Consider the following 21,052-nt stretch of genomic DNA (forward strand, 5'->3'; position numbering starts at 1 on the left):
AGTGAAGTCTCTTGGTATCTCTCGCTGCGGTTGAAGGCCTTTCAAGTGCATGAGGCAACATCACACAATACTTTCATGAAGTGGCGAGAGACGCGAGTTGAAGCGCCGGGCTTGACAGCGGATGACGTTCAATGTTGATTCACTCGCCTCTTCGTTTCATGCAGACGGGAGTTATTTGTTTAAGGGTGTCTACATATTGGGCAAGTGGTTATGAAAAGAATAATCGGTGTAATTCATCCATCCATTTTCTTAACCGCGGATTCATCACAAGGGGGATCTGTGCAGCTAATCTACTTAATTTTAGACAACATTTTAGAGTAAATTAAGATTGAAAATGTTTTGTCACTAAAAAAAAATACATTTTGGTAAAACGTATTTAAAAATGTATTAAGATTGGGGAAAAAAATTAAAAAAATATGAGATGAGACAGAGTTACTACATTTGGAATCTAATTTTGCTGAACTAAATATACTGTAGGCCTATATGCAATGATATACATATATTAACATTAATAGCCTACTGTATGTAATGTATGTTTGTACTCACTTAGACTTGACTTTATTGATCCCTTTGGGATGGCTCCCTCTGGGAAATTGACATTTCCAGCAGCACTAAGAACAGAAAATAAAACATAATGCAATCAATCAATAAATAAGGTTATTGCACCAGAGATTGAATTAATAATAATAAAATAAAATAAAAAATAAAAATTCAATCAACCAATAATGTCCAAATACAATTGGTAGCTGGAGGCAACCCCCCCAAAAAAAATCAGACTTAAAAAAAAAAATAATAATTCACAAGGTAGCCTCGTAATTTTAAAATGTATCAACGAGTGTACAGATTGTGTAAAAGTGAGTGCATGCAACCAATGTAGCAACTACCAAGAAATTAATTGAAATTTTTTTCGCCAAGCCCAATGTGTGTGTAAAGTTTGGTGAGTTTTCGTTAATGTTTTCTGTCTCAAAAATGTGATTGTTTGCGGAGAATAAGAAGAAGAAGAAGAAGAAGAAGAATTCCTACAAAAACAATAGGGCCTCGCAACGGCACCACCGACGCCGCTGCTCGGGCCCTAACTAGAGCTGCGAGCAGCTATAAAGGGCCCTCGCAAACTGGACTACTTGCACGTCGGGGTACTGGCATGTTGGGGTACTGTTTCATAGGAAAACCGTCCCCGCCGCTGCGAGGCCCTAATTAATTCTTCCAAGGCCGAAAGTGGATTATCTGCCACCAGGTGTCCCTCTTAGCATAGAAACCAATTTGCTTGGTTTCGCAAACCACATTCACCAGATAAATTATAAAGTAAAAGTACACCTGCATAATGTAAAGCAGGGGTGGCCAAATCTATTCTTCCATGGGCCACATACAGAAGAATTTCTTCACCTTTCATTTAACACGCTAAAACGTGGTGTTCTAAATGATTTTCTATGTCTCACGTGAGACACAACAAGTGGAGCTTGCTTTAAAAAAAAAAAAAAAAAAAAAAAGGATGGAAGAGCATGGCACTGGGATGTGATGCAAGAAATGAAAACAAGGGGGTTTATGTGGGCTGGGGAGGATTTACAGAGCACATCCAGTGGTGGTGGGGAGCAGAACAGTGGATGAGTATTGTTACAATGGCCTGCAGCGCTCAAAAGCTACGTTTGCACCAGTGCGAAGGCTTCCCGTATGGATGGGGGTGGCATCGGGATGCTGGCTGAATGCTTTGTTGATGCCGGTGGATTAACGCAAACAAAAGGCGTCTGGTTATGGCTGTAGATAAGAAATGAGGAACATACGTGACCGTTCCATTGTGAAGGGATGTCATCAAAACCATCTGTGAGACTATATAAGCATCAATTTACAATTGTTAGTTCAAAATGCTCCTTATTTAATTGTTGAGTGTAGGGCCTTCACAGGCGGCCGAGACCACCTATTATGTCTTGAGTGCATTCATGTCTTCCTTTTTTAGTCGTCCACACAATTTGTCCATGTGTGTCTTCACCTATGGCAGAAATTATGGAATTGACGTTTCATGCTAACACTATATGGCCTTTGTTACAGAGTTGCAGCTATACCTGCACTCTTCTGATAAAATGGGTATTTGAATTTGGTGCGACAAGTGCAATTTGGTGGCCCGGTGATGAAGTAGTAGCCTTCCTTTGCAAGTGAAAATACAAAAATAATGCTTCAGTTCATCATTATGGTCTATCTTCAGACTGCGTTATTGCTTGACACTCTCTCTCTGAAGTAAAGCATTCATGTAAAACTATTGGGATATTGTTCTGTCATCACTAGATGTGTCTGCTCTATCCAGCTAGACAGTTAACAGATTAAATGCTTCCTGTAGTTTTTATATCTCTATTTTACTGTAAAACTGAAACAAAAAATACAACGCAGCACATTAGCACATCTGACTAACATTGTTTTCTACCTAAATTATCACATCTGACTAACATTGTTTTCTACCTAAATTAGCATACACCAATCACAAATGTAAAGAAATAATAATCACCAATAAGTGAATTCAAACAGACGACACAACTAAGGTACGCTAACATAGTTAGCATAGTTAGCAAACTCAAGTCCGCTAGCATAAAAGGCTAACGAATGCTAACATCTTCACTGACTCGTTTTTACCAACATTTTGAATTTACAAAAACATTCAACCGGACTTATTGGCTTTTTATAGCTTGAAGAAAGTTATACATGAACACAAATAGTTACTTACAGCCTTACGTGGGCCAACGCTCCACCGTGTGTGCGTGTTGCTCATCAGGAGTGTCATTTTGGGGGGTTGGGGGCGGAAATCAACAGAATCGGTACAAGATGTATTTTCGGCCGTTTGTGAACTCACAAATACAGCGAGAATTCAGCAGAGGTTACTAGGTTACTTTTTTTTTCTACCGACTGTAAGTGGTTAAGTTTATCCAGTGAAGTTGGTGGGTCGTGGAAATAAATGAGTACCAAACAATCACCTTGCGTTCACGATTGAGACTCAGGCCAAATTATGTGCACCCTTCGAAACTTTTTTTTTTTTTTTTAAACTATGTCACGTCAGCTAGTGACTTATGATGTGAACTGTTGTCAAACAAATCAAAAGGTGGCAATAAACCTTCAAAACAAAAACTTGAGATATGTAGTCTTTATTTCATTATCCAAGATGACAATGCAGTTTACATAACATAATGCTGTGTTTTCACACCTGCCACATTAAATCTACTAGCAATAACCAGATAAATCGTTATGTATAAATCCCCTTTTAAAGGGTTCTCTTTATGCTTCTTATCAATTGCAAAACATACACACTTCCTTGAGAATTTGATTTGGTAGAAGATCTATAAAAGCAACTTGTAGTTATCATACTAATAATTTGGCACAAATACCAACATAGCAAATGCAAAAGATCAGAAAGCAACATCATGTGGGCAGACATAATAACAGTCACTGTAATATTTGGTAAGATGCAGCAATTGCAACAATGGTTCAATTTCAACTGGTTGTATAATATACATTTAAAAAAAAGTGTTGCTCATAATCTAAAAGTGAGTCTAGAACTGTTTGACAGTTGTAAACGAGCAAAAATATCCCAGGTAAAAGGTGACATTAATGAACCGCAATTCACTAAGGGCCATACTCTCCCATACATTCACACGCTTTTTAACGTGTACATTCTTCTGTCTAGACTGACACACCCACTGTGCGTAAGCTGGGAAAATGTATGCAACCACGAAAGAGTTGCGACTCAAACAAGTCTGAGGCTGGCTGTCAATCGTGGAGCATTGAGTTATCCTGCATGAGACTTTTGTATGCCATTTAAATCCATTTGAAAAATATAGTACACTTTTAAATCCTCACGATACGATACGTATCACGATACGGGGGTCACAATATAATACGTATCGCGATATTTTACTAGCATTTTATAATAACAGTCATATGTATACCTAAAGGATATGTTTATTATGCTGGATGACAAAAAATGTTTTCGTCAGTAGCTCTTCTGGTTTACCACCAAGCGGCATGCCTGGTTTCAATGTGAACGCACACTGAAAATTTATTAATAGGCAGATAGAGCCAATATGAGCAAAAAATATCAAAGTATTAAAATTACTGCTCTAAAATGTGCTTATTTGAAATATTTGGGGAAATAAAAAAACATTTCATGTAACATATTGTATTTCGTTTTTTAAACAAAATATAAAAATTGGTGCATTAAGACACGTGTCATGTTAAGCTCATAAGTAAATAAATGATATTCTTCCTCTGCTTTAATTTTTCTTAGCAAGACACAGTGTCCAATCACTGGTGAGCTATTTTTGCATTAATTGAAGGCAATTAACTTCAAAGACGCTGCTGGTTTTTATTTTTTTTAGGTACAATGCAAGCGGCAAAGGCAAACGTTAACTGCCTATTTAAAGTTAACGAGCAATTCTGACGCCTGTGTATCGATGCGTGTATTGTAATGAGGCCCGAAACTATACATTGCCGTATCGATTTTTTGAGCACACCCCTACACATTACGACATTTGCAAGTCAGTGAACGTAGGCAAACGGTTTTGGCCAGGTGTGTCCCACATTGTCAGCATGAGTCAGCTGGCACCGAAGTTATTAAATGCATAAAAACATGCAATTATAAGATGTTTCACGTGCACATGACTCGGCCCACATTTTATGGTGGCCCCACCCGAAAGGCATACCTGGAAAAAAAATGACAGATTTGAGTAGATGAGGAAAATGCACATGGCCGGAAACGTTCGCAGCTGTGCACCTTTTTGGATTCATACACACGAGAGAATATGGCCCCAACACACCATTTAAAAACAAATATAAAAACACCCAAAACAATTGATCAACACACACATACTATAATGGCCTTCCATAAACAAGTATGATATTGATCCAGTATCATGGTTGTGAAATATGTTAACTTAGATCAGGGGTGTCCAAACTTCTCTGCCACATCCAGAAAATCCGAAGGACGCAAGGGCCACATCATGTTATGAAGAGAAATTGTGTTTAGTCCTAAAAAATGTACAAATAATGTATTTGTGCTTTTGCATATTTAGAAAAAAAGAAAAGTTTCTCGTCCGGACAAGAAACATCTATATATATATACATTTTTTTTTTCTCCCATGTCACTTTAGGGGCTCCATACTAGACAGCCTAAAAAAAGCAACTTTCCATAGGACTCCACCCACGACTGGACCACACTGAAGGCTAGTTGTTACTCAAACGTAACAAACAATGAAGTTTCACAGAAACCAGCTAATGGGCACCTAAAACTTTGTGAAGATTTAAAAAAAAAAAAAAAAAAAAAAAAAAAAAAAAAAAAAAAAAAAAAAAAAAACTGCCTCTAAATGAGGCATTTTTAATGTACACAACCTTAGATGCTTTACGTAACAGGATTGGATTCATGACAGGAGACTATTAATTAACGTCTCTCTCACAAACCAAGCCTGTTCATTCTCAGAACATTACTGTCGGGTCTCTACTGCGCTGACATGCTGCAGTTTAGGGAATTCCTAGCCCAGGTCCCCTACGGAAAGAACAGAAGGAAAAGAAATGTCAAATCAAACACACGCGTTACAAAGAGATGAACAACCTGTTTGAGGGGTTGAAGAACGAGCACGCGTGTCAGTATGTTGTTTGACCTGCCTAACTTAATTAAGTAGTAGGCTACCTTGTCATGTTTTGGCAAACCATAAATCTCATTATGTATCATCTGGGTAAAAGATCAAATTTTCATTTTTTGAAGAAGGAAAAACAAAAAACAAAACAAAACAAAACTAATTGTGGCCAATCCAAACGCAGACACGGTTTTGTTTGTTTGTTAGCCGTAAGGCGCTGCTAGCTTTTAGCTGTCTGACAGAAATAATGTTGCAATCACAATGACACAAAGTGTCACGCAAGGCTCAAATGTTTTAGCTTTCTTATTTGAATCTGAATCATACCAACATATTTGTGCATTTATAGATAACATGTTTTGTTTATTTTAGTTATTAGAGATTGGAGGTGGTTTATATGCATTGCTGTTATGTACAAAATCACAATATTGTGCTTTTTTTTGTATGAGCTCTTTTTTTCCCTTTTTTTTACAATATTGTGATCTTCTTTAAATATCGCCAAGCCCCCACAATATCGTGATAATATCGTATCGTGATGTTTGGATATCGTTACATCCCTAATTTTTGTCTTTTCTTTTTCTCCTTTCTGTGTGTTTATGTTCATATGTTCACTAAACCCAATCAACCACGAGTAGTAAGTAAATTTTTTGTACAGCAAACTGGAAATCTCTTATTGTTACACCAGATCTCCCAGTCCCATTTGAAAATCACCTGCAGCATCATTTCAACTCATACTAATATTGACAAGGGTAAGGTGTGACTCAAAGTCTGAGGCTGGCTGTAAATCATGGAAGCGTGGCGTTATCTTGAGACTTGTAAATACCATTCAAATACATTTAAGGAAAAAAAAAATAGCACACTTTAAATATGGAAATACACTGTACACTCACACCCACGCACACACACACTAAAACAAAAGAGAATCAAAACATGACTACGTTAAACTTGTTCAAGATAAATGAACTATATTTCAAGTTCATCCAAAACCTGACAAAAGATTTTCGTCGAGCTCTACGAACCATGACATGGGAGTAGCTGGCCATTTGCAGCAGACACTCCAGCGTCTCGAGGAGCTGTTCCTTGCGCAGCATGTGGAGTCGAGTGCGATGGAGGCTCTTGCTCATTTCCAACCGCTGCAACGTCGCCTTGAGGGCCACAGAGGCGCACTGAAGAACACTCATTCCTAGAAACAAATACAGGACAAAGTTGAATGACTAGACATGCAACAGTGGGTAAAATTTCATTGAATACCAGAGAAACACGCACAGTAAAAAAATAAAAATAAAAATACACAGTAATCTTATATCTTTTGGAACAGAGGCAAGCTTGTTAATACAGTGCTTTGGTCATTTGTATTTTTTTTAAACAATGTAAATGAGTATGAGTTATTGTTTACTTTTGTCAAAACTTCCATCTTTATTGTCCTATTTCATTTGCATGCAAGTTATGCATCTGCTTTTGTGTTAAAAACAGGAATCATCGAATGTCAGGATCCAAAAGGAGGTCACGAAAATCTACTCCAGGGGTGTCAAACATACGGCCCGGGGGCCGGATCAGGTCTGCAAATGGTTTATAATTAATTAATGAATAAATGTGCAAGTGTTTTTTTTTTTTGTTTTTTGTTTTTTTATGAGATCATGAAACTGTCTGGGGGACCCAAACTTTCAAAATGTAGTTTGTAGTATATTTATATACAAATATGATTTTATACTCTGAGTTTTTTACTCTCTAGTTTTTTTGTAATATTGTATTATCACCTTAATATATTTTATGGCCATATGAATGGACTTATCTTATGAGAAGCGATGATTTGACCCAACTTAAACTCTGCTCGGACTCGACTTGCTTGATTTTTGCCACATTCTCTTTTTTTTTTTTTTACTTTCTTAAAACCTGAAGGTTTAGAGTTGGGACATACTTACGCCTCGGCTACAAACTATAAACGCGCAGTTGTACAGAAATGATCATATGCGCCGATGCCGATAGCAACATATTCTTCCTAAGACTTTAAAGCACATATGCGAAGGAATTTCTCGACGGGTTTTATTTTCTACAAACAACAGGACTTACCATATATATCAGTGGCTTCAACATCAATGTACACACCCTCCATCATAACACGTTTCAGAACCTACAAGAAAGCGTACAGGTGAGAAAACTGTGTTTCAGCTGAGTTACTTGCTTTTACAAAGCCATACGCAAGGTGCTTGAACAAAATGAAGAGTTATGACTGAGTCAAGTGGCAGCAATCTAAAATATGAAGTACAGTACCTTGGAATGGGACCTATTAGGAATACGGTATGTCGATACTGCCAGTCATGTGTGACCAACAACAGTTTCATGATCATTCAAAAGGTATATTGGTAACATGATGCTACACATAGTCATAATAAGCTTTACTGTGTGTAGTGTTTACATTATAGTTTTGACTTATTGAACATTTGGACATGTTTTGCATACTAGTAGAAAATAATGTTAAAAGGGCATTACTGTTCCAATTGTACTGCTGCTTTAAGGTTCACTGTGTCTCTATTATAACACACACAAAAATGAAAAGGACTGAATTAGATTTTTGCTATTTAACTCATTTGCTCCCAATAACGTGTAAATACGTTTTTTAATGTTTTAAGTGTCCCAAAGACGTATTTATACGTTTGTTTGTTTTTATGCTAGAGCATACAGAAGGCTTTGATGCAGTCTCTCAAATGCAAAGAACGGTTGCAGAAATGGTAGTTATTACACAAACGGCCAGCAGGTGGCAGCGGAGCAAAGGAGATCAACCAGTGCCATGTTGAAAAAGCTCAATTACTTACAATTTTAAGCAGATTTGTAAAAACTGATGAAACTTAACGCTCTTCTAATGCTAATTGCTGCAAAACGAAAACAGAAACATGCTTTTTTTCCTGATGAAAGAAGAGACTTTAATCTTTCTTTTGATAGGTTCCATGCTTTTATAGCAATTGAACACAATATTCTGTGGGCCTTGCAAAATCAGTCAAAATCCAGTAAAACAGCCGGGAGCGAACGGGATTGCGAAATGTGAAAATGGCGGCGAGTGAATGAGTTAACTGGTCAGGTTTGCGTGACCGCAAGTTTGGTAACGAGCATTAGTAAAGAGCCAACTATCCATTAACTACGGCTTATCCGAGGTGGGGTCGGCTTCGCATCATAAAGCACTCGCCGAAAAGGGCTCACTTTGTCGAAAAGGTGGGCGTTCTTCAACGACGGGCCAACAGAGAGACGGAAGTGCCCACCTGTGCATTTCTTTACTAAAGAGCAAAGATCGAACCTCAAGCACTCGGATGAAGCCTTTCTCAGCACTCAGGTGGAGGCAGGATTTCCCCAAGTTGTTTCTTTCGCTGACACAGGCACCTAAACGGATCAGATCCTCTACTATGAGGTGATGGTTGTACTTGGCTGCGAGGAGGAGGGCGGTCTGAAAACATGAAAGACAAGGAGCATTTTCTTATTGTGTGTAATATTCTGTTTTTCAATCTGTTGGGTCCACTAGAGCCAGGGCTGGATTGGCGCAAAAAAAACAAAAAAAAAAACGGCCCTGACATTTTCACTTCGACCCACCATCCTGACCCAGCTTGACACCCGACCAGGGTTACCGTAAGGCATTTTTAATTCCGTTCTTGTAATTGATAAAAACCTTGACTTAAAAAAAAAAAAAGAACTGTACAATTTCAAATGTCTACTGTACCATTCCATCCAAGTCTTTTCGGTCTAAGCTGTTGAGTGCAGACATCCTTTTAGCAATTGCATAGGCCAGTGCCCTCCTTCCGTCACATGCCACATTATGGAGAACACTGTAAAGACAGAGAAAGAAAGATTAAGATATTTTATTCCGAAAGAACAAAATTTAACATTGGAAGTTTTTGAAACTGTACACATTGCCATTGAACAAAGTTGATGCTACGGACTCTAGTTTAACTCATTTGCTCCCAAAGACGTATAAATACATTATATTTGAAATGTTTTAAGTGTACCAAAGACGTATTTATACGTTTTTGTTGTTTTTGTTTTTTTTATGCTAGAGCATACAGAAGGCTTTCATGCAGCCTCTCAACTGCAAAGAATGGTTGAAGAAATGGTAGTTATTACACAAACGTCCAGGAGGAGGCAGCAGAGTATAAGAGATCAACCAGGGCTATGTTGAAAAAAAGCTCAACTACAATTTTATTAGATTTGTGAATATGGAGCTATATTCTAAGGCCAATTGCTGCAAAGCGGAAAAATATAGAAATATACTTCTTTTTTTTCCTGATGAAAGAAGAGACTTAAATCTTTCTTTTGGTGGGTTCCATGTTTTTATAGCAATAGAACACAATATTCTGTGGGCCTTGCAAAATCAGTCCAAATCCAGTCAAACAGCCCGGGCGTGAAGGGGATTTTTTGTGTGAAAATGGCTGGGAGTGAAAGAGTTAATATATGTTTTAAAACAGATCATCTCATCGCTACATGATATTTGTATAGTGGGACCTATGCGTTAGCCTAAACCTGACTTAACCTGCTTATCATGTGATCATATAATTAAGAATGGTTCAACTTGCGTTCGGCCGTGTCGATCGGTGGCCAGCAGTGCTTCATCAGGGATGCGCTTCAACTGGATATCTTCCTTCTGCAGCTGCGCCCGAAAGAACTCGGAGCTGCTCGCTGCGCAGCTCGCGAACCAATCGTCTTCTCGCCACATGGGCTGAAGAAAGCTTGTGGTCATGATGCCGGGAGGAGGCGCGCTTTGGTGATACTCTGTCCCCGGTGAGTAGCTTGTGTGAGAAGTGGGGCTTGGGATGATTTCATCAGACTCATCACTGTGGTAACCGGTACCTTGTAATGAGGTCAAGGTGGAAATTGAGGTTACACAATTGATGAAAAAAAAAAGTTATTTGTACTTAAAAAAAAACAATAATAAAGCATGTGACATTAGTAAATTACCATTTGGCTCAAATGTGTACTTATGTGATCCTGTTGAGCTGGGAGCGGACATTTGGATAGGGGACGTGTTTGTGGTGCTGGTCCTCAGATCCTCCTCCAGCACTTCAACGATGATTGCCAGTTCCTCCAGGCTACTGGTGAGGTGTTTTCTCTGTGATTGAAAGACGGCCAAGGTATTTGCGGTGATCCTTTGAATCTTTCCTAACTCTTTGACATTAATTATGTCAACTCGCAGGCACGTGAGGAGCGATCACATTCACTGACCTTGCTTGTTCGATTTCCTGTGCGCGTTTTAAACCGCTTCTTGTCCGCTGAAGAAGACACGATTGTGATTTCTCATACAACAGGACTCAACAAAAGTAATTAATGAAAAAAAAAAAAAAGTGTCAAATTTAGTCTTTACCTTGGACTCGTTTACTGTGCGGGTTCAGCTTGGAAAAAATAAATACATAAATAAATCAATTTGATAATAATAATAATAATAATAATAATAATAATAATGATAATAATAACAACAATAAGTAGGGATGTAACGATAAGGGCAATATCGTGATATCGTGATATTAAAACTGCCACAATATCGTCGTCGTCATGTTCACAATATTTAAAAAGGAACACATCTGTTAAAAAAAAAAAAGAAGTCAGGTTGATTTCCATTTGTGCCGTTCTAGCACCCTCTAGTGGCTAGTTTCTTCGTACAATTTAATTTCGTTAGGGATGTTTTGGCCTTCTATGTTCAAAATCTATGCTAATCGTCAGATGAAGGGGAACCTAATTTGTTTGTGAAGAAATCAATGTGTGTTTGCATTAGCAAGTAAGTGCCTCAATATTGTTATTAGATTGTAGGTGGTTTATATGCATTGCTGTTATGTACAAAAGCACAATATTGTGTTTTTTTTTAGTATGAGCTCTTTTTTTCTACAATATGGTGATCTTTTTTTAAATATCCCCCCCCCCCCCCCAATATCGTGATAATTATCGTATCGTGACCTTCATATCGTGATATCGTATCGTGATGTTTGGATATCGTTACATCCCTAATAATCAGTAAATAAATAAGAGTGTTTTGGGGGGGTAAAAGTGCTTCTTTTAACTGACTAATGGGATATAACAAGTGGCCGTCAAAGCAGTATGAATATAGTTCATCTATTTTGATAAGAAAGCCAAAAGTATTCTTGCACATTTAGTGTGAAAAACAGTTTTCCATTTTTTAAAATGATTTTGGCCCATTTGATTTCTTCACGGTCCTCGCAGGAGTCAGTCGTTATTAAAGTAATGTCTTCCCTACCGCAACATTATGTTTTAAGAAATATAAAACGGATTGTAGGCTATAACAACGCTATTCAGCATAAAAACTGAATCTTAAGGGTTGACACTTTCAATGTTATACAAGTTTTCCTTTGACGCTCCTCAATGTTCTTTGTGTAACGACAGAGTGACAGACAGACAGAGAGACAGACAGGAATGCACTGAAACTGCCAAGTTAAAAATAACCCACATTGTTTTTTTTTTAATCCAGTAGTAGATATTTAAAAGTATTCAATGTTTAGTGGTTGTGAAACAAGATGGGGAGCATAAAATGTCAGAAGTACAGTTTTGAATTGGTGAAGATTACCTGAAGATGTTGGGGGTCTCTTCCCTGGGCTATGCGGATGTTCCGAAGTAGCTCCTTAACAGGCATCTTTACACGTACTCCGAGGTAGACCTTCTTGCTATCTTCACCACAGTGCTTTGGAGCTAAGATGATTAAGTAGTATGGTATCAGAAAATATGAAGACAGACACTCGCGGAATCCGGTTAACAGAGGATCTTTGCGAAAGGAAATCATTTCGTTTATGCTCGATAGTCATGTGATGTCTTAATTCTGTCTAGAGGGTATCAAAATTGAGTAAATAGTACTTCTTTTTTCCAAGTGAAGAATCATGAAATACAATATTTGACAACTCCACGGGGGGTTGATTAAACGACATACCCGTTTCCCAGTCTAAGGCCTCCCGGACGCTCACGCCGGAGGCAGGTGCATCCGAGTCGGCTGCGTGTGCCGCAGCTCCCTGCTGCTCAGAAACTGGATGAGCGCCGGTATTGCCTCTTCCGTGCGCTCGCTCCTTGCCCTCCAGTCGTTTATAGCGTCCTCTCATCTTAACGGACTTTTCGAAAAAACAACACTTTTTACTACGAAGAATGTGACTCCAAAATGAAACATTGCATCAAATACTTACCCAAACTCCAAGACTGTAGTAATTGGTCGAGTTCTCACATCTGCGAACCAGCTCGTCTTGACATGACAGTTTGTTGACAAGTACTGCAGCTACCTACCTGGTAATCTGACACCAACCACGCCCACCAATTAAACACGTTTCTCATGCGTTTACATAAACCGAACCACAAAATGTCCAAATTCCTTCCATTCAGGCAACCGCAGGAGCTACAAAATTAATACAAAATACTAAACTGTTAACATAAAATATAATAAAATTGTACATTTTTCACCTTGTAAAAATGAAAAAAATCTATCGTCTCTATCTATCTATCAGCTAGCTAGCTAGTGTCTCTACCGTGTCTATCTATCTATCTATCTATCTATCTATCAGTTAGCTAGCTAGCTATTGTCTCTACCTACCTACCTACCTATCAGCTAGCTAGCTATTGTCTCTATCTATCTATCATGCTCGCACAATTTACATGACACCTAGGAGGTTATTTTTAAACACCAACAGATACGGAAACAGTAACTCTTAACACACAAACCAAATTTTTTTTCAAATTTCTTCCACATTTACAGGAAGTCACATGTACGCCACAATAAAACAAAAAATTAGAAACAATATTCAATATTTTTATTTTTTCCCAACTTGTCATTATATTACTGTATTGTAATTTTGTAAACAGGAATGATAGATTAAAGCTCAACAAATGAATGGATGAATGGGTGAATGAATGAATGAATGAATGAATGTACCTTGGCATCACAGTGAACAAATGGTTAACGTTCTGACTCACAGCTTTTGAGCTTGGTTCTGGCATTTCATTGTGGCAGAGGCAAGAAGAGGGCAGGGCCAATTGGGTGGTGACCTTGGGGCATTCGTCTGGGAGGACATCCACAGCACCCCGACGCCAACTGATAATAGATGAACGCGAAGGTGAATGTTAAAGGGCATCCTGCTGGGATAGAAGGGGCATAGTTCGAGAAAGGTCCGTCCGTCCATACCTGCGCAACAACTCCGTTATTTTTGTGGCATCAAAACCGTGTGTTCGCCCCGGGCATCGGTCTAGTGTGCTTCTCACGCCACTGCTGCGTGGAATTCTCCCAGTGCTCTGTTTGTGTGGGTTTGCTCTGGGTAGTTCAGCTTCCTCCCACGTTCCAAAAACCCGTTTGGTACACCAAAGACTGTAATTGTCTAATTGCTTAATTTGTCCAAAGGTGTGAATAATTACATTTAATGAATACATTTCTTGCCATAAAAAATACCTGTTTTGGTACAGCTGTTACATGTGTAGGCAAAATTACATTACTTGTACCCACCCGTTGAATAAAAAAGTAAAGAAATAACTGACAAGACTGCAATTTGCAAAAATGCTTACAGCATAGGCCGATTATTAATTCGCATGACTTCTCGGATGTCCATTGGCTCAGGCAAATCATCAATGACGCATACGAATAAACAAAATGTTTTAAGTGAAAAAAAAAGTGCCGATACTCTCCTAATATATATATATAGATATATATATATATATATATATAGTCGAGCCCCTCAGGAGTAAAAGAAAGAAATAGTCATGGCTTTTTCATGAGCGTCACTTTGCTGTCCATCACCAAACATCACCAAATGAAAATATGATGACGATGATGAAAATAACAACATCAAGGCAGTTATAGAACAATAATCCACAAAGCAACAACAACCTCAAACATCTTGGGGATTTTTGTTGATTTTCTGGTTATTTCCCATTGTTGAAACCCTCCATTGCCTTTTAGGAAAACAGTATTCAGGATTCTTAGCATGAATGTTTGTAAGAATGGTTGGTGAAGTGCAATCTAACAGGTTCAACTTCTCTTGGTGGAGGAGTTTTATAACGCTGGGTGTGTTACACGGAACTTCTCATCATAAACTTTAACTGTGAGTTCGACAACAAAGATCTACTACTACATTTTCACAAGTTGTGTAAAGAGATTGACAACTTGCTTTGTCGTGATCAACATTATGTACTCGAGGCAAAGCATTTATTAAATGATGGGGAATAAAGTATAAATGCCTTTTTAAAGGGGACGTCAACCCAAACATTTTCATGACAATGTTTTATGCGACCCAACTTGTCTAAACAAAGGAAATTCTGATTAATGCTGCATTTGTGGAATATCAATAAAGCAGCAAAATCCACCCATTTTTTTTTTTTTCTGTCTCGGGGGCGGCCATTTTGCCACTTTTGCTTAACGTTCCCTTTTTATTATATTAAATTTTTAATACTTCAGTGGCAATTCAATGATCATTTTCAGCCCCCCACCAAAAAAAAAAACTGAATGTGCCGATCCTCTTGCAGTTGATTTCTGTCACATCATGACCTTTGCACTAGTTGTCTATGTGCAAAATAATAACAGTAAAAGCTGATATATTGCATATTATAATGCAACAATGGCAACATTTAAGAGCAGCCTTTACTTGACTTTCCTAATTCCTCGACCCCATTCTGTCTTCAATGAGGAGTCAGACACACTTTGACACGGGGAAGCTTATTATCTATGATTTCATTTGAACACAAAGGCTTCACCTGCCAGCACGACGGTTCACTTCAAAGGCGAAAGAGCAAATTACACTGTGAGAAATGCCAACACAAGCAGTCAGGGCAGCTGAAGAACAGAACCGGCAACATGCTCTTTCGCTTCACTGGAATGATCTTACAAAAGCATAATTAACCTTTGGCGCTTTGGTGTCCTAGCTTGTGTGATTACTGCTTAAAATGAGAATTATCCGTTTTTTTTAACTAATTAATTCATTTAAATTCATTTTTAACCATTTTTCTAGTAGTCCGTTTGAGCCTATTCCATCGGAATTTGGGTAAAAGGCAGGACATAACCCTAGACAGGAAAACAAAACTATAAAACTTACATAACAATTTCATAACACAATGGATAATAAACAATGAACATTTACTTTCTGTGGCTGTCTGATAAAAACTACTTTCGTAAATGTACTTTAACGCCACAATTGTCTGTTATTAGACATGAAGAATCAGAAATGTAATCAATCTGTCCCGTCGTATCGTGCCACAAATTTAACAGTCTTACATAGATGTATGAGGTTTACTTGACAGAAAATCTGGAGGAAAAATATATTTTTAAAAAATGTCAGTTTTTCAATTCTTTGTATGATTAAGATTAAAAGAAAAAGTTTTTTATTTTTTTATTTTGATGATAATATTTTCTCTTTTACTGAAAATGAATATTGGCTTGAAATATCGGTTATCGGTCTCCTTGACTATACTAATAATCGGTATCTGTATCGACCTTGACCAAACCGTATCGGTCTATCACGAATGATCAGTGGCGGTGTGGTCCCTGGAGAAGTGGGTACATTTTCACCATATTTTAAAAAGTAGTCCAGAAAAACGTCCTCTTTTTAAAATGGTGACATATAAGAATTAAAAAATCCATCATTTGCACTTGCTCGCAATAATACTGTAAACGGCTTGTTAAAAACAGTTTGGTAACACAAGCAGCATGATTTTATTTATTTTTTTGCCATCTGGTGGGTCAATAATGGCCCGTGGGTCACTAGTCACCAACCACTGCTCCAGCGCTTTTCAATGGAGCAAAGGACAAACGAAAATACTTTAAATAAATTCAAATGAAAGAAATGCGTACTTTTAAGTAAAGGACAAAATGGTACATTTTCAGCCTTATTGATTGAACAAATTTATTACTATAGTGAAGTTTGTGTTATTGTGAAATTAAACAACTTGGGATCTCCAATATTCTAATTTATTAATACTGTATATGAGATTATGCAAGGTATTTAAACTTAACTATTTTTTTCATAAACACAAATATACATTATACAATACATATATTGTTCATTACAGAAGAGGATTAAGGTCGGTGTATTTGAAATATTCTTACAGTTAATGTAAACAGCAAGTTTTTTTTTTTTTTTTAAACGTTCATAAATGATCAGTATAAAGGTCCTTTGCAGTTCTTGTCCGTGTGAATCTGGCGCCATCTACTGGTGACATCCCTTCAAAACAGCTTTTTGGCCCCGACAAATCTTTTTGCAAAAACATTACCTGCAGGCTACTTTTGGTTACGTTTGGGGGTTCGGGTTAGCGTTTATGTTTGGGGCCCTGATGATGATTTTTTATTTTATTTTTTTATTTTGTAGGAACAATAAATGTAATATATTACAGTGAAAGGGCATAAATGATGTAAAAAGAAAAAAAAACTTTTATGACCAAGAAGGCAAAAATAAATAGACAAAAAAAAAGATTAAAAAAAGAAGAAAAAAATAAAAAGATAAAGACTTAATTAACTGCTCAGCCCAGACTGACGGCACACAACTGCCACCCAGTGGCCATTTCTCATAACTCATTTACAGAGAAATGACTGTCCCTAGCTTAGTTTGAGGTTAGGTTTGAAAACTGTTGCTGCCATGTCCTTATTCTTTCTCAGCTGATCGAAATAGAGCAAGAAACAAAGGTTTGAACAAGTTTACGAGCAAGACACACCAAAACAACTTCAGATTTTCTGCATACTTGAAAGTTACCTAGCTCTACCAATAGATGGCAGTAGATCACAATAATAAAACAAGCCCGGTTTCCTGTGTTAACAAAAAAAAAAAAAAAAAAAAAGTAGGTTTCCGAATCAGGTTATGGGGCACAACGGAGTTTGGATATTAGTGAGTTTCATAACATCGAAAGGCAACTTTTATGCTGTAAACCACTAATTGTGTTATGCTCATGTGAAATAAAGCAACTGTGTGCACCAGGTGGTAGTCAACATAAGCAGGAATGAATACCCGTGTATGTGCAAGTGAACGTGTGTGTGCATGCACAAGCCATAATGGCTCCCGATGAAGCTGCTGTGGAATTTCCCTGGAAAAGTTTTGGCAAAATTCATGAAGTGGACACATTCAACAAACCCTTTATTATTCCATAACAATAATATATTTAAAAACAAATAATAATAAAAACGTTATAACAAGCGTGCCTTCACCTTTGTCTGGCTCTCTTTTTGGTGTGGGGGGGGAAAAAAAAAAAAAAAAAGAGGGCAAAAAGTAACACAACACATTTTTTGTTTGAAAGATTTCAATAGTAAAAGTTGACGTTTTTGGCCATAATTTTAACAGGCATGTTAAACCAATCTTTTGCCATCGTTGGCCTTTAGCCACTCCAGTGGACACTAGTATAGTCTTGCCATACGCTGCCATCCAGTGGTCAACGATTGTAAGTTCAAAAAAAAAAAAAAAAAAAGTCTGACAAGATGGCCGACAGAAGTTCAGATGTGATGTGCAAGGAAGAAATAGGTGCCTATTATATTTCTTATCCAGGAGGCCCTTGCAAGTAATATATATATATATATATATATATATATATATATATATATATATATATATATATATATATTGGGACATCAAAAGCAACAACTAAGGAGTAATATAATATAATTGTTAAAATATCCAAGTGTTGATTTTGTAATTTGAGGAAGTGGCGATTGATCATGAGTCCACTAAATTGGACTTCGGACATCATTAAGCTGTATTGTGACTACAACTTACTGTTGTTGCTTTTGAAAATACTTCATCTGCTGTCATTTTTCTTTGTGTTTTAAATCATCATTTAATTTTTATTATACTAATATTTTATAGATTTTAGTCCTCATATGAGACTAAGAATCCTGGTCGTTATTTTTTGCTGCTAGAATGTGTCTTATGTATGGCGCCCGTTTCAAAATATATGAAGTTGAAACATCGCGTCGGACTTTTGTGTCCGCCATTATACGTCGTACGTGGCTCACTTCTACAAGCTCCTAAACACGTACATCTACAATCTAGCTCGACATGTGACATTCTCAAACACTTATAATCACTTTCTACCATTGTCTATCATTTACATTTTACTTGGAAAATATCTTACCTGTCAAAGCACAATAATACACGTTAAACAGCGTTCGCGGTTTGCGACCATGTCGTGCGTCATCATCGACTGACTCGTCTTCCTCGACGCCTGTCAGTCACACACTGCTGATACGCACGCTTCTAAGCACCATCTACTGGCGAAAACATATATTGCACTTTGATGTCAAATAGGCACTAAACTATAGTTTTCTCAGTAGAATATGACTCTTAAAACTATTTGACTGCCAGGCGTTATAAAAACAAAACAAAAAAATCCACAGTGCCAGCCGCTTTTGAGCATTTTAACTCATCTTTCAAGGCAAAAAGAATATTGTTTGCCTTTACTACATATACAATGTGGCTACTCAATGAAAGATTGCATTCCATTTATTGGAATTTTACTAATCATCATGAAACGTCTTTGGCAGTCAAAGAGTTAAACATAAATGTAAATAAAATTATGGGGGGCAACTATTTCTGTGTATTCACTTTTACCATAGTGCCACATTATCTTTATTTATATAGTGATACAACTAGCCCCCATCTCCCTATTTGAGGATGAATACTATCATTATGAAATCAGGAACCACTTTATCTTCCAAGACATCACTTCCAAGCAACTGCAAACGTCTACGCTACATTTCACAATCAGACATAACAGAATAAAATATTCATCCACCCCTGTAAATCCATCCTTGGTGTGCATATTTATCTCAACCAATCAGAGGGATAAACATAGCAGACTAATGATGGGGAAAATGCCCATGTCACAAATGGCGGATCCAAAATCTGATAAATCACATATCCCACTGTGGGGGCGAGCATTTGCGAGTTTTTGCCAACTTCTCTTAGGGTTTGTTCAAGGTTGCAATGTTGAGTGAATGCCGCAACCTTGAACGCCGATGAAAATTCAACATTCGCTACTTTCGCAAAAACTCACAAATGGTCGGCCTCTCAGTGGTGTATACAAGTTTAAAAAAAAAAAAAAAAAAAAAAAAGCCATTTCAATTTGTGTATGTGTGCGTTCGACACCAGCACTCGGGATTCTGAACCAGTGGTTGATTACATGGTGACATATAGAAGCAGAAATCTGATTGGACCAAAAAAATAATAATAAATAAAATAAAATAAAATAAACATGGTGTGTACTACTTTTCTAAAATATTAAATAAAAATTCAATTGAATTGTAAAATTTGTAGGTCACATTAATCATGGGGAAAAAAATTGTTAAAGCATTAGCATATATAATTTAGGACGGGTTGAAAAAATATTGCTCATGCTGACATATATATATTAGGGGTGTGAATTGCCTCGTACCTGACGATTCGATTTGTATCACGATTCATGGATTGCGATTCGATATCGATTAATCCCGATACGAATTTATAAGTATCGAATTGTCTTGTTTTGAATTGTAAAGTTTTGCAAAAAATGACTGAATCAGAATTAAATAAAAAGAGAATCATGACTTTGTTGCCTTCTAAATGAGAAACGTGTTGTTCATCCCCAACACACCCACTCGACACACGTGTAACAAAGACGTCGTATAACTTCATAAAACCATTTCACTTACAACCTCCTAAGAATATAACCATTTTCCGTGTTCCAGTGTAACACGATACATTTCCAGAGAATTTGCAACCACGAGGAAACGTAAGTCAAGCGGTAGATACGATACAATGAACAGTGTAAACAATCTCGCGCTGCATTTCGCAATCTGCCCTTCGGCTTTTGTGTGCACGTATCAGAGGGAGTTTCTTCTGACTCAGTCGAATGCGATTTGGAGTCATTTCTTTTATACGCGTGTGTACAAAGCACCAACACACACACCCAGGCCAGATAACAGCAAGTCTCAGTTGGCACTTGGCAGGTCAAACGGTGCAAGTTGAAGCACTTCAAACAGCGCAGCTGCACAGAGAAAGTGACAGGAACTTCTTATTTACACATCAAACATGACTAAATGGTACAAGTGAACAAGACTTTTTTTTTTTTTTTTAAGACAGCAATTGTGTTTTTTGGCAGTTTATGCTTCGATTGGTGCATAAACAAAATGTTTTTTAATGCCACAAAATCCTTTGTTGAAGCGATATTTTTCCATAAGGTAATATTGGAGCTGATTAGATTGTGGTGGTATACTATTGTAAATGATGAATTTCTTTAGAATTATTGTTTGTGTTCCACTATATTATAAATGATGTCACGATAAGGGCAATACCGTGATATTAAAACTGCCACAATATCGTCGTCGTCATGTTCGCAATATTTAAAAAGGAACACATCCGTTCAAAAAGTCAGGTTGATTGCCATTTGTGCAATTTTAGCAACCTCTAGTGGCTAGTTTATTAGCGCAATTTCATTTGCATGAGGGATGTTTTGGCCTTCTATGTTTAAAATCTATGCTA

General features: G+C 37.3%; 2 protein-coding genes across 7 annotated transcripts in view; both read right to left on the bottom strand.

Annotated features, from left to right (window-relative positions):
- Positions 1-2,981, bottom strand: part of LOC144032968 (uncharacterized) — a 37,286-nt gene extending 34,305 nt beyond the window's left edge. For all 4 annotated transcript variants that reach the window (XM_077540578.1, XM_077540576.1, XM_077540577.1 and 1 more), the window contains exons 1-2: positions 2,711-2,981; positions 547-611 (exon numbers count right to left, since the gene is read on the bottom strand). In XM_077540578.1, coding sequence (XP_077396704.1) covers positions 547-611; positions 2,711-2,767 — 122 coding nt within the window. In that variant the 5' untranslated portion in view covers positions 2,768-2,981. The remainder of the gene's footprint in view (positions 1-546; positions 612-2,710) is intronic.
- Positions 2,982-5,320: 2,339 nt separating this feature from the next.
- LOC144033617 (uncharacterized) lies at positions 5,321-19,038 on the bottom strand. Of its 3 annotated transcripts, XM_077541820.1 has the most exons (14): positions 18,669-19,038; positions 13,545-13,662; positions 12,764-12,868; positions 12,517-12,691; positions 12,160-12,281; positions 10,948-10,975; positions 10,809-10,855; positions 10,545-10,695; positions 10,163-10,436; positions 9,313-9,418; positions 8,896-9,042; positions 7,677-7,737; positions 6,626-6,789; positions 5,321-5,518 (listed from the first exon to the last, which is right to left on the bottom strand). In XM_077541820.1, the coding sequence occupies exons 4-14, from the start codon at positions 12,680-12,682 to the stop codon at positions 5,471-5,473; spliced, it is 1,314 nt and encodes a 437-aa protein (XP_077397946.1). In that variant the 5' UTR covers positions 12,683-12,691; positions 12,764-12,868; positions 13,545-13,662; positions 18,669-19,038; the 3' UTR covers positions 5,321-5,470. The 3 variants fall into 3 exon arrangements, with proteins under 3 accessions (XP_077397946.1, XP_077397945.1, XP_077397947.1); XM_077541819.1 differs by lacking the exon at positions 18,669-19,038 and having other exon boundaries at positions 13,545-17,994; XM_077541821.1 differs by lacking the exon at positions 18,669-19,038 and having other exon boundaries at positions 12,517-17,994.
- Between the last annotated feature and the right edge of the window lie 2,014 nt (positions 19,039-21,052).

The sequence above is a fragment of the Festucalex cinctus genome, chromosome 13, assembly GCF_051991245.1.
Source record: "Festucalex cinctus isolate MCC-2025b chromosome 13, RoL_Fcin_1.0, whole genome shotgun sequence".
In the NCBI taxonomy this organism is placed as follows: Eukaryota; Metazoa; Chordata; class Actinopteri; order Syngnathiformes; family Syngnathidae; genus Festucalex; species Festucalex cinctus.